At 39.2% G+C, this 14730-nt stretch overlaps 1 protein-coding gene across 1 annotated transcript in view; it reads left to right on the top strand.

Annotated features, from left to right (window-relative positions):
* abcg2d (ATP binding cassette subfamily G member 2 (JR blood group)) overlaps positions 1 to 14730 on the top strand; it is a 45210-nt gene that overhangs the window by 3856 nt on the left and 26624 nt on the right. Inside the window, exons 2-5 of the mRNA XM_061922978.1 lie at positions 1329 to 1388; positions 1503 to 1617; positions 7423 to 7575; positions 7641 to 7798. Of these exons, the coding sequence (XP_061778962.1) occupies positions 1329 to 1388; positions 1503 to 1617; positions 7423 to 7575; positions 7641 to 7798 (486 nt within the window). The remainder of the gene's footprint in view (positions 1 to 1328; positions 1389 to 1502; positions 1618 to 7422; positions 7576 to 7640; positions 7799 to 14730) is intronic.

Raw genomic sequence — 14730 nt, 5'->3', positions numbered from 1 at the left:
AAGTTTTTCAACTTGTTTAAGTCGGGGTCCATGTTAATTAATTCTTGGTAAATCAAAAATAAATAAAAAATCTCCTATATGACTTTTTGACTTTAAAATTGCATTTGTGTGCAAATATTTTATATATATATATACATATATATATATATATATACATACATTAAATAATGCAAAGGAGTAAATACCTGTGATCAATCATGATTAATGCAAATTCAAAAGTGTGATTATTCATGATTAATTCAAAAGTGTCATTAATATGATAGTGTAATACATTTGACAGCACTAATGAATCATTATGCATAATAAATGAAGAGCACAACACCACTAATAGTTTAAATGTTCACCATTCATTGAACGTGTCCTATTGAAACTATAAAATAAAATGTCATTTACAATGAGGGGGTTGCATCATTTTGAGTTGAACAATATGCATACTTACTTTTCCGAGAGACTCCCGAAATTCAGCGCCTCTCCCGAAAACCTCCCGGGACACACTTTCTCCCGAAAATCTCCCGAAATTCGCTTTCCCACAATATAAACAGCGTACCTGCCCAATCACGTTATAACTGTAGTATGATGGAGGGCGAGTTCTTGGTTTCTTATATGGGTTTATTGTTAGGCAGTTTCATTAACGTCCTCCCAGCGCGGCAACAACACACAACAACAGCAGTCACGTTTTTGTCTACCGTAAAGCAGTTCGTCTGCCGTAAACAGCAATGTGGTGACACTCTTAAACAGGACAATAATGCCATCTAGTGCATTTGATGAATGCACTTTTGTGCGTGCCACACAGTAATGCATCATCAGAGAGGGTATTCAGCATGGTTAGAAAAATAGTGACAGAGAATAGAACAAGGATGGACAATTCAACCCTTAACTCAACAATGAGTAGATGAGTGTTATGTGTGTGTATATGTGTAAATAAATGAACACTGAAATTCAAGTATTTATTTTATATATATATATATATATATATATATATATATATATATATATAATAAAAGAAATATATATTTATAGCTAGAATTCAATGAAAGTCACGTATTTCTTGTACCGGTATATATGTATATATATATATATGAAATACTTGAATTGGTGAATTCCAGCTGTAAATATACTCCTCCCCTCTTAACCACGCCCCGCCCCCAACCACGCCCCCCGCCCCCCCACCTCCCGAAATCGGAGGTCTCAAGGTTGGCAAGTATGACAATATGTCAACACAGCAGTCCCCTGATAGTTTAAGGTGAAATGTTTGATGCAGATCTTGTATGACAATTTGTCTTTCAGATATATTCTGATCTTTGTGTTGCTCTTGTTTCACTCGGCAGCGGCATCATGAGGCCGGGCCTCAACGCAATTCTCGGCCCGACCGGCAGCGGCAAATCATCGTGAGTGCATCCCACCGAAGAGTTTATGCCAATATCCTGTTTTATATATTTTAATGAAGTTTATTTTCGACCATACATATTTTATATATTTTTCTTTATTTATGTTCATCAAAGATTCTTGGATATTCTCGCCGCGAGGAAGGATCCTTCTGGTCTCTCGGGGGAAGTTTTAATCGACGGCGCGCCACAACCACCAAACTTCAAGTGCCTCTCGGGATACGTAGTCCAGGTACCATTTATATCTCACGCTACATTAGTGAGGATGATCATTTTACTGAATTAGCAGTATATTTTTTGTGTAGTATTTTCAAATAGAGTTGGAAAATCTCCGAATGTTGTGACTTCCTGTTTCCACACTCTCTGGCAAAGTTGTGCCATTCTTTTCATATTGGACATCGTATTGTTTGTTCTTCATTTAGATAGCAAACTAGTTGAAACTGAGTCAACGGCGCCTCTGCTGGTTGCATCCATTTACTGCACTCCCTTTTGCTTCAAGACACAAACACACATATTCGTAGATTTTTACGGCTTTAAATTGGAAATAATGATTTTATTTTACAGCACCTTTTAATAGAAAGTGGTTTGATGGCGCTATCTGCATGGGTTTTATGGGTGATGTCCATTGTTCACAGTGATCTACTTAAGGCTGCAACGATTAATTGATTAAATTGTTTAATTCCATTAGGAAAAAGCTTAGATTTTTATTGTATTTCTTTGATTAATCGTTAAGTGAGTGTAATTGATAAAATTGATTAAATTCGGACCGCATGGAGTGCCTGGAACTTTAAATACGCAGACATAGTTTCCGCATTCGCCGCTGTAATTGAGCGCTCATGAGAGCGGTGGTGTGTGGGTGCTGTGATCTGTTTTGTTTTTTTTAATCAATACACACGTAATAAGTGCAATTTCAATGTTGATTACCGTATTTTCTGGACCATAAGGCACACCGGATGAGTGGGTCTATTCAGGTCTAATTTCAAAAGGCGCACCAGATTATAAAGTGCATTAAAGGGGTCATATTATGAATTTTTTTTTCTAAAAATGAAATCACTTCCTTGTGGTCTACGTAACATGTAATGGTGCATATTGTTTTACAGATCATCTTCAAATGACAGTCTCTTCAAATATAAGCGTTAAAATATACACACACAATAATGTCACTAACATCACTCATTTTGCTGCTTTTTGTACAAAACATTTACAGTACCGTATTTTCCGGATTATAAGGCGCACTGCCGATGAGCGGGTCTATTCAGGTCTATTTTCATACAAAAGGCGCATTAAAGAGGTCATATTATGATTTTTTTCTAAATGTAAAAGACTTCCTTGTGGTCTACATCACTGTTTTTCAACCACTGTGCCGCAGCACACTGGTGTGCCGTGAGATACAGTCTGGTGTGCCGTGGGAGATTATCTAATTTAACATATTTGGGTTAAAAAAAAATTTTGCAAACCAGTAATTATAGTCTGCAAATGATGTGTTGTTGTTGAGTGTCGGTGCTGTCTAGAGCTCGGCAGAGTAACCGTGTAATACTCTTCCATATCAGTAGGTGGCAGCAGGTAGCTAATTGCTTTGTAAGTGCAGGTAAAAAGGTGTCTAATGCTTAAACCAAAAAATAAACAAAAGGTGAGTGCCCCTAAGAAAAGGCATTGAAGCTTAGGGAAGGCTATGCAGAACGAAACTAAAACTGAACTGGCTACAAAGTAAACAAAAACAGAATGCTGGACGACAGCAAAGACTTACTGCGGAGCAAAGACGGCGTCCACAATGTACATCCGAACATGACATGACAATCAACAATGTCCCCACAAAGAAGGATGAAAACAACTGAAATATTCTTGATTGCTAAAACAAAGTAGATGCGGGAAATATATAAGACATGAAACTGCTACAGGAAAATACCAATTAAAGAGAAAAAGCCACCAAAATAGGAGCGCAAGACAAGAACTAAAACACTACACACGGGAAACAGCAAAAAAGTCCAAATAAGTCACATCGTGATGCGACAGGTGGTGACAGTACACCTACTTTGAGACAAGAGCTATATTGATGCAGGCTTGGTTATGGTTTAAAGCAGGGGTCCCCAAACTTTTTGACTCGGGGGCCGCATTGGGTTAGAAAAATGTGTCCGGGGGCCAGGCTGTGTATATATATGTATATATATATATACATTGTCTTTATAATCTGTTTGTCATTTAACATCAATTAACATTGATGTTCATCAACATTTAACATTGTCACGTTATCGATGGGAAAATGAATTTTTAGACAATATGATTTGCCTGAGCGGCTAGGAGACACCAAGAGTAACAAGCGGTAGAAAATGGATTAGAAAGGAAAGATAAAAAAAACAATTAAAAATTAAAAATAAAATAAAGAAAAAGAAAAACTTTTTTTTTTTACTTGGGACTTCCTGTGGGCTGGATTTTGGATGTCGGGGGGGGCCGTAGTTTGGGGACCCCTGGTTTAAAGTCATATCCAACAATTGCGACAATGACTTAACTGTCAACTGAGTTTATGATTTCTGCTGGTGGTGTGCCTCCGGATTTTTTCAACACAAAAAATGTGCCTTGGCTCAAAAAAGGTTGAAAAACACTGGTCTACATAACATGTGATGGTGGTTCTTTGGTCAAAATGTTGCATAGATGTTTTACAGATCATCTTCAAGTCGCTTTCTGACAGTCGCTTCAGGATGCGCCGTTTTGTGGGCGGTTTTATTTACGTGCCTCACCTTCGGCAGCGTCTTCTCCCCGTCATCTTTGTTGTAGCGGTGTAGCGTGCAAGGACGGGAGTGGAAGAAGTGTCAAAAGATGGAGCTAACTGTTTTGATGACATTCACACTTTACTTCAATCAATAACGGAGCAGCATCTCCTCATCCGTGGCTCACTAGTGCAACAACAACGCTGGAAATTTGTCCCGTGAAAAACTGTCCGACCGGAACTCTCTAATAACTAAAGTTCCTTGGGTGAATTATGTAAACTCACTACACCGGTAGTTTTTAGCGCTTCCATAGTGAGTTTAGTGACAGATATAAGTAAGAACTTTATGCAACTTTATATTAGAAATGGCAACAGCAGAGGGTGAATGTCCCATAACAAGAAGATAGTGAAAAAGAAGCTTATTGACTATGGTATCAGCACGGACTACAGTGGCGGACTTGCGCAAATGTACAGGACTTATGCAGATCTCAAATACACATCAGCAGGTACCAGAAGGTAAGAAAAATTGGTTTTGCATAATATTGAGAAACAAAACGGCAGATAATGTGTCTGCTAATAAGTGTCATTTTGCGGTCCTAATACACACACCATAGTAATACTTGTATCTCTGACTACGGTAGCCGCAATGGGCCGACAATCCATCAAGCGGTGCGACTTCAAAGTCATACTAAAACATTTTGACAGATTTTTGAGTGCCGTGTGTAATGTTCTTTATTTTCAATGGAACATTTAAAGTTTTGGTGTTGTTTACTGGCGTCATATTGCGGTTTACACATATTTCTTATGTGTGACTGCCATCTACTGGTCAGACTTAGCACTACACCATGTTCCAAATAAAATGTATTCGAGTTCGGTAAGCACAACCAGAATTATTCCGTACATTAGGCGCACCGGGCTGTAAGGCGCACTTTTGAGAAAACTAAAGGATTTTAAGTTCGCCTTATAGTCCGAAAAATACGGTATGTACATTTATTTATTGGGGGAAAAAAATAACATTTCAACATTTTTCTTTGAAATACGCTTTGATGGTATAAAGTGTGTTTTATCCCCCTACTCGATTAATGGAACAAACTAATCGATATTCGATTACTAAAATAATCGATAGCTAAAACCTTAGATCTACTGTAAGCATACTTGCCAACCCTCCCGAATTTTCTGGGAGACTCCCGAAATTCAGCGCCTCTCCCGAAAACCTCCCGGGACAAATATTCTCCCGAAAATCTCCCGATTTTCAGCCGGAGCTGGAAGCCACGCCCCCTCCAGCTCCATGCGGACCCGAGTGAGGACAGCCTTTTTTCATGACGGGAGGACAACAGGGTGACAAGAACTAAATCATCCAGACTAGAGATAAATTGTATTATTATGTTTACTTCACCTAAAAATAAATATATTTATTAATTTAAAAAAAAAGAAACTAAATACATTTTTACTATATTTTGCTAAAAACATCAAAAGTAATTGTATTTTTTATTGTATTTTTTCGTGACTCCTTATTACATCCAGCCATATAATTATACATTAAAATAAACATAATTGAAATAATTGATTTTAAATTATCATAATAATTCATTTAAAATGACCATATTTAATTATTAAAATAATTGCTTGTTTATCAACAACTTTAGCATTTTATTCATTACATTTTGAAACTCTCAGAAGCCAAGTTATGATATATTCCTTAATATTTATTTATGCAAGTTTGAAGTATCAATTATCTAAACACAGGTTTGTTTGCATATTTTCAGGATGTAGATATCCATATATATATATATATATATATATATATATATATATATATATATATATATATATATATATATATATATATATTAGAGATGCGCGGATAGGCAATTATTTCATCCGCAACCGCATCACAAAAGTCGTCAACCATCCGCCATCCACCCGTTCTAACATTTAATCAGAACTGCACCCGCCCGCACCCGCCCGTTGTTATATATCTAATATAGACGATGCAAGGCATTAGTGAGGTTATAAAGCTTTTGCTTGTTAAAGAAAGGAGACACCAGTGCGCAATCATCTGGGAGCCGCGCTGAGCGCACCTCCAAGCGCATGGAGGTGCGATGTCCCTCGCACCCGCGGCGGCTCCACCCGGGCTCACGCCCGAGGCTTCAGCGCGCACCGCGGCGGCCATCCTACTCGTCGCGGCCTAGCCCTCGCGGCTCTCGCTGCCGGCGACGGCCGGGTATGGGCCCGACGCTCCAGCGCCATCCATTTTCAGGGCTAGTTGATTCGGCAGGTGGGTTGTTACATACTCCTTAGCGGGTTCCGACTTCCATGGCCACCGTCCTGCTGTCTATATCAACCAACACCTTTTCTGGGGTCTGATGAGCGTCGGCATCGGGCGCCTTAACCCGGCGTTCGGTTCATCCCGCAGCGCCAGTTCTGCTTACTAAAAGTGGCCCACTCCGCTCACCAGGGTGAGCCCCACCCCTTTCATGAGCGCACTGCGCGCGGAGTGACCCCTGTTACGTGCCCCCGGCAACGGGGGTGGCGGGCAGGTAAGCTGCGCGGGCGGAGCGCGCGGAGTGACCCCTGTTACGAGCCCCCGGCCACGGGGGTGGCGGGCAAGTAAGCTGCTTACCTGCTGCGCGTGACGCCGGCCGTGGCGAAGGCGGACGAGGCGGTGGTGACCCTGGACGTGCGTCGGGCCCTTCTCGCGGATCACCTCAGCTACGGCTCCCAGTGGGGCCCTCTCGGGGGAAGTGTCCATCTCTTTTTTTCTTCTTCTTCTGTTGTGGCATATGCTGCAGGTGCCTGCTCGTTTTTCGTATGTGGGTAACAACATTTAACTATGTATATATATTTCCCAATTGGTTTAACTGCCACCCGCCTGAATCTATTTAAAATCTAATTTTTTTTTATTTCAACCGCCCGACCCGACCCGCGGATAAAATCTTTTTTTTTTTTATTTCAACCGCCCGATCCGCGGATAATCCGCGGACTCCGCGGTTGTGTCCGCAAACCGCGCATCTCTAATATATATATATATATATATATATATATATATATATATATATATATGTATGTATGAAATACTTGACTTGGTGAATTCTTGCTGTCAATATACTCCTCCCCTCTTAACCACGCCCCCAACCACGCCCCGCCCCAACCCTGACCACGCCCCCATCCCCCACCTCCCGAAATCGGAGGTCTCAAGGTTGGCAAGTATGACTGTAATCAATAATACTTTTTCACAATATTGACATCATTTTTCATCAAGTGATTCTTATCCCTATTTGCTGGTATTGCAAACATGATCATGCGTAGTATGACAATCATGCCCTCTTCCAGGAGGACGTTGTCATGGGCACGCTAACGGTGAGGGAGAATCTTCGTTTCTCTGCAGCCCTGCGTTTGCCCAACTATGTGTCGGAGCGCGAAAAAGAGGCCCGTGTCAATCACCTCATCACAGAACTGAGCCTTGCCAAGGTGGCCGACTGCAAGGTGACCCGATAAAAGCCCATATCACAACTGTCGGACTGTTGTATTTGACTGGTTCGTCTTGGCAGGTGGGCACTCAGATGACTCGTGGAATCTCAGGAGGCGAGAGGAAGAGGACCAACATAGGAATGGAACTCATCATCGATCCTCCCGTTCTGTTCCTGGACGAGCCCACCACAGGACTGGACGCCAGCACGGCTAACTCGGTCCTGCTGTTGCTCCGAAGGTAAGAGACTGCGTTTGTACCGTGCAAAAGTCTGAAAACTTGTCAAAACAAGCACCCCTGCTTTGTTGCCTGTGTGTTTGACAAATACATCACATGCTGCCACTGCTATTAAACCTTGTAAGTCCCAACTACTTGAACATTTGCTCTACAAAACACCCACTGTCCCTTTAAGACATACTTGCCAACCCTCCCAGATTTTCCGGGAGACTCCCGAAATTCAGCGCCTCTCCCGAAAACCTCCCGGGACAAATTTTCTCCCGAAAATCTCCCGAAATTCAGGCGGACTCAGGTCCTCATGGGTTTATTGTTAGGCAGTTTCATTAACGTCCTCCCAGCGCGGCAACAACACACAACAACAGCAGTCACGTTTTTGTATACCGTAAAGCAGTTTGTCTGCCGTAAACAGCAATGTTGTGACACTCTTAAAAAGGACAATACTGCCATCTAGTGCATTTGATCAATCCACTTCAATCCACTTTATTTATATAGCACATTTAAACAACAAAATGTTTCCAAAGTGCTGCACAACAATATTAAACACAATTAAAAAAAATAAAAAATAAAAAAATATGATTAAAAACAATTAATTTAATGAAAGCACTTTTGTGCGTGCCACACATCAATGCATCATCAGAGAGGGTGTTCAGCATGGTTAGAAAAATAGTGACAGAGAATAGAACAAGGATGGACAATTCAACCCTTAACTCAACAATGAGTAGATGAGTGTTATGTGTGTATATGTGTAAATAAATGAACACTGAAATTCAAGTATTTATTTTATATATATATATATATATATATATATATATATATATATAATTTTAAAAAAAAAATATATATATATACATATAATAAAATATATGTATATATATATATATATATATATATATATATATATATAATAAATAAAAAATAAAAAAAAAATATATATATACATATAATAAAATATATGTATATATATATATATATATATATATATATATATATATATATATATATATATATATATATATATATATATATATATATATATATATATATATATATATATATCTTTGGCTCCAAAGACATGCACCTGGGGATAGGTCGATTGGCAACACTAAATTGGCCCTAGTGTGTGAATGTGAGTGTGAATGTTGTCTGTCTATCTGTGTTGGCCCTGCGATGAGGTGGCGACTTGTCCAGGGTGTACCCCGCCTTCCGCCCGATTGTAGCTGAGATAGGCTCCAGCGACCCCGAAGGGAATAAGCGGTAGAAAATGGATGGATGGATATATATATATATATATATATATATATATATATATATATATATAGAATTCACTGAACGTCAAGTATTTCTTATATATATATATATATATGAAATACTTGGTGAATTCTAGCTGTAAATATACTCCTCCCCTTTTAGCCACGCCCCTGTGCCGCCCCGCCCACCCCCACTCCCCCCACTCCCCCCACCTCCCGAAATCGGAGGTCTCAAGGTTGGCAAGTATACTTTAAGACAGATGTCAGGTTCAAACCCTGATGACCAATGTTCCCTCTAATTTTTCATGTGTGTGAGCAAACGCACAAACACCCTGAGCATTCAGTGGAATACATACGTGCACACTGTGGTCATACCAGCAGCACGTTTGTCTAGTGGTTGAAAAACACTGCTCTAAGTCTCTCCACAGAAGTTACAATAATTTAAGTGTTGACAAACATTGTTTTTATCTGTTGCGGCCGCCTTTCGTCACCTGTTACTCACAGTTGCTTTGCAAAATCATACAAAACAAACGATTTGTTTATTTTGTGTAGAGTAGGATTTGATTTTTTGCGCGTCATTGATTTGCTGTGCGCAGAGGACGCGTGAGCAGTGCGCAATTGCGCAGGTGCGCACCTTAGAGCAGTGGTTCTTAACCTGGGTTCGATGGAACCCTAGGGGTTCGGTGAGTCGGGCTCAGGGGTTCGGCGGAGGTCAAGACACACCCGACTCATCATGTAAATACAAACTTCTCCCTATCGGCGTATTACGGGTACGGCAACAGCAGAAGTCACACTGATTTGCAGGTGTGTAATTTGTTGTGAGTTTATGCACTGTGTTGGTTTTGTTCTTTGAACAAGGTGATGTTCATGCACGGTTCATTCTGTGCACCAGTAATAAAACATGGTAACACTTTAGTATGGGGAACATATTCACCATTAATTAAATTATTATTAACATGCAATTAGTAACATATTGGCTCTTAACTAGTCATTATTAAGTACTTATTAATGCCTTATTCGGCATGGCCTTATTATAACCCAAACCCTGGCCCTAACCCTCTAACCCAGGGGTGCTCACACTTTTTCTGCAGGCGAGCTACTTTTCAATTGATCAAGTCGTGGGGATCTACCTCATTCATATATATAATTTATATTTACTTATTTATGAAATATATGTTTTTGTTAACAAGTTAAAGGTGTTTACAGATAATGCAAGCATGTTTAACACAAATAGTTAATATTGTTAACAACTTAAAGGTGGTTAAAGATAATACAAGCATGTTTAAAACATATAGTTAATATTGTTAACAACTTAAAGGTGGTTAAAGATAATACAAGCATGTTTAACACATATAGTTAATATTGTTAACAAGTTAAAGGTGGTTAAAGATAATACAAGCATGTTTAAAACATATAGTTAATATTGTTAACAACTTAAAGGTGGTTAAAGATAATACAAGCATGTTTAACACATATAGTTAATATTGTTAACAAGTTAAAGGTGGTTAAAGATAATACAAGCATGTTTAACACATATAGATTCCTTTCTTTCATGAAGACAAGAATATAAGTTGGTGTATTACCTGATTGTGATGACTTGCATTGATTGGAATCAGACAGTGGTGATGATAACGTCCGCATTTTCGAATGGAGGAAAAAAAAAGTCCTCCTTTCTGTCCAATACCACATGAAAGTGGTTGGTTTTTGACATCTTATTTGTCCAGCTTCCGTACACCTTTGTATACACTTTACAAGAAACACATTGTCGGCAAACTCCGTAGCTTGCTAGCTTGTACACGCCAGCTTTCTGAGACTCTTATTTTGGTAGCGCAGGCAGGATGAAGCAGGGCTTTTATTGTGCAACTGTGCAGTCGGTCTTTTGGAGTTTTGACGACAGGTACGGCGCCAGAGTCTGTTGAAATAAAGTGTTTCTCGCCTTCCAGTCGGTAATTTTAATGAGCTGGCAGAAGCCAGCGTCATCTCAGAAGACCCTCGGGTGCCGTGAATGTCAATCAAGTGACGAAAGTGACGTCATAGTGAAGATTTATGATCGCTCATTTATAGGACTATTTTTTTAATGCCTGGCTGGTGATCGACCGGTAGATCGCGATCGACGCAATGAGCACCCCTGCTCTAACCCTAATCCTAACCAAATAACTGTAAAATAAGTCTTTGTTACTTAGAATATGCTCCCCTAGTGTCCAAAAAACTCTCAATTAAGTCTTTGTTACTTAGAATATGTTCCCCATACTAAAGTGTTACCAAAAACATATAACTTTGTCTTGAATTTGAAGAAAAAAAAACATTTTATTTTTCACTAAAGAAGAGTTCGGTGAAGGCGCATATGAAACTGGTGGGGTTCGGTACCTCCAACAAGGTTAAGAACCACTGCCTTAGAGGGAACGTTGCTGATGACATCTATTAAACAAGACAAGAGGCAAAGAATTAAACAGAGACGGAATTCAATTTGGACTCAATATTGAGGAGAGTCGTCTGTACACTGTACCCTTGTACAGTATCTCTGCACGCTCTGCCAAAAGATTGCATGCCTCCTTCTTTTATTTTGGACCCTCCCCGACCACCACTGTTTCCAAAGGACAAAGGTCGCAAAAAGTTCACAGAAAAGGTCGTAAACAATTCACAGAAAAGGTCCGTTCAAAAAGAGTTCTTAAAATAGTTCAAAAAGAGGTCCATAAAATAGTTCAAAAAGACGTTCGTAAACCAGTTGTAAAAGTGGTCGCCTGGAGGGGACTCCGGTTCTGCCTCCTCCTCGCTTCCACAGTTCTTGGGAAAGACAATATCTTTCTGTTTGATTCTTATACATGACAGACACAGGAACACCTACCCCTACACCAGAGGTCGGCAACCCGCGGCTCTAGAGCCGCATGCGGCTCTTTAGCGCCGCCCTAGTGGCTCTCTGGAGCTTTTTCAGAAATGTATGAAAAATGGAAAAAGATGAGGGGAAAACAATCTATTTTTTGTTTTAATATGGTTTCTGTAGGAGGACAAACATGACACAAACCTCCCTAATTGTTATAAAGCACACTGTTTATATTAAACATGCTTCACTGATTCGAGTATTTGGCGAGCGCCGTTTTGTCCTACTAATTTTGGCGGTCCTTTAACTCACCGTAGTTTGTTTACATGTATAACTTTGTAGGACGTGTTTTATGCCACTTCTTTTTCTGTCTCATTTTGTCCACCAAACTTTTAAGGTTGTGCATGAAATGTGAGTTTTGTTGATGTTATTGACTTGTTGGAGTGCTAATCAGACATATTTGGTCACTGTATGACTGCAAGCTAATCAATGCTAGCATGCTATTTAGGCTAGCTATATGTACATATTGCATCATAATGCCTCATTTGTAGCTATATTTGAGGTCATTTAGTTTCCTTTAAGTCCTCTTAATTCAATTTATATCTCATGACACACTATCTGTATGTAATATGGCTTTTTATTTTTTGCGGCTCCAGACAGATTATTTTTTGTATTTTTGGTCCAATATGGCTCTTTCAACATTTTGGGTTGCCGACCCCTGCCCTACACAGTGGAGTTTTACGAGCCTTACTCTTGGTAGGTTTCAAAGACAGCTTTTGTCTTCTCATCAGAAACTCAATGTATCACAAAGTTTTTGTGATAACTTACAAACAATTATTCTAACAACAGACCTGGGCAAAATACGGCCCGCGGGCCACATGCGGCCCATTAAGATTTTCAATCCGGGCCGCCGGACATTTCACAATTTTTTTTAGACTTTTAACATCAAAAGTGTAGCCGCCATTATGATGTGCAGTGATGTTTCTAAATGAGCATTAGTCTTGAACTATAAAAAGTATTTTAATGGTTGAAATCTGCACTTTTGAGTGTTATAGGAGTTATTATGGTAATCTAGGTCACGGCAGCTCAGACAAGGAACAAAGCAGAGTGAGCGGAGTTTGTTTTCAGAGCAGCCAGCCCCAAACATGTTTCTCAGGAACAGATGGGAAGCACATTTCTGCATAAAAGTGACAATGTCATATTGTAGGTGTTTATTAGCCTTTGCATTCATATTTTGCTGTTTGTTACATTTTTGTTGGGTTTTGCTTGATTATAAAAGATGTCTATGGAGGAGCTGGTCTGAGAAGTAAAAGAAGAGCGACGTTCATATGTTGTTAATATTCAGTGTTTTATTGTTCATAGTTAATATTGTAAATCCCACATAAAAGAGGAGCGATGTTCATGTTGTTAATATTCAGTGTTTTATTGTTTATAGTTAATATTGTAAATCTCACTTTCTTTATTTTACATGTAAAAAAACTGTAAAATTCCATTCCGTTTTTTTGCTGTGGTCTGTCATAACGTTTTTAGAACTCTATCGGACATAGTGACTTTTGGTATTAGTGCATACTTGCCAACCCTCCCGAATTTTCCGGGAGACTCCCGAAATTCAGCGCCTCTCCCGAAAACCTCCCGGGACAAATATTCTCCCGAAAATCTCCCGATTTTCAGCCAAGGCTGGAGGCCACGCCCCCTCCAGCTCCATGCGGACCTGAGTGAGGACAGCCTTTTTTCACAATGGGAGGACAACAGGGTGACAAGAAATAAATCATCCAGACTAGAGATAAATTGTATTATTATGTTTATCTTACCTAAAAATAAATATATTTATTAATAAAAAAAACTAAATACATTTTGACTATATTTTGCTGAAAACATCAAAATTAATTGTATTTTTATTTGTATTTTTTCTGACTCCTTATTACATCCAGTCATAGAATTATACATTAAAATAAACATATTTGAAATAATTAATTTAATTTTAAATTATCATAATAATTCATTTAAAATGACCATATTTAAATATTAAAATAATTGCTTGTTTATCAACAACTTTAGCATTTTATTCATTACATTTTGAAGCTCTCAGAAGCCAAGTTATGTTATATTCCTTAATATTTATTTATGCAAGTTTGAAGTATCAATTATCTAAACACAGTTTTGTTTGCATATTTTCAGGATATATACATATGTATGTATATATATATATATATATATATATATATATATATATATATATATATATATATATATATATATACGGTATATATATATATATATATATATATATATATATATATATATATATATATATATATGGCTTCACGGTGGCAGAGGGGTTAGTGCATCTGCCTCACAATACGAAGGTCCTGAGTAGTCTTGGGTTCAATCCCGGGCTCGGGATCTTTCTGTGTGGAGTTTGCATGTTCTCCCCGTGACTGCGTGGGTTCCCTCCGGGTACTCCGGCTTCCTCCCACCTCCAAAGACATGCACCTGGGGATAAGTTGATTGGTAACACTAAATTGGCCCTAGTGTGTGGATGTGAGTGTGAATGTTGTCTGTCTGTCTGTGTTGGCCCTGCGATGAGGTGGCGACTTGTCCAGGGTGTACCCCGCCTTCCGCCCGATTGTAGCTGAGATAGGCTCCAGCGCCCCCCGCGACCCCAAAGGGAATAAGCGGTAGAAAATGGATGGATGGATATATATATATATATATATATATATATATAAGAAATACTTGACTTGGTGAATTCTAGTTGTCAATATACTCCTCCCCTCTTAACCACGCCCCCAACCACCCCCGACCACGCCTCCACCCCCCACCTCCCGAAATCGGAGGTCTCAAGGTTGGCAAGTATGTATTAGTGTTCC

This window comes from Nerophis lumbriciformis, linkage group LG27, assembly GCF_033978685.3.
Source record: "Nerophis lumbriciformis linkage group LG27, RoL_Nlum_v2.1, whole genome shotgun sequence".
Lineage (NCBI taxonomy): Eukaryota > Metazoa > Chordata > Actinopteri > Syngnathiformes > Syngnathidae > Nerophis > Nerophis lumbriciformis.
Note: the sequence above shows the minus strand (reverse complement) of the source record. Positions and strands in the feature narration are given on the sequence as shown.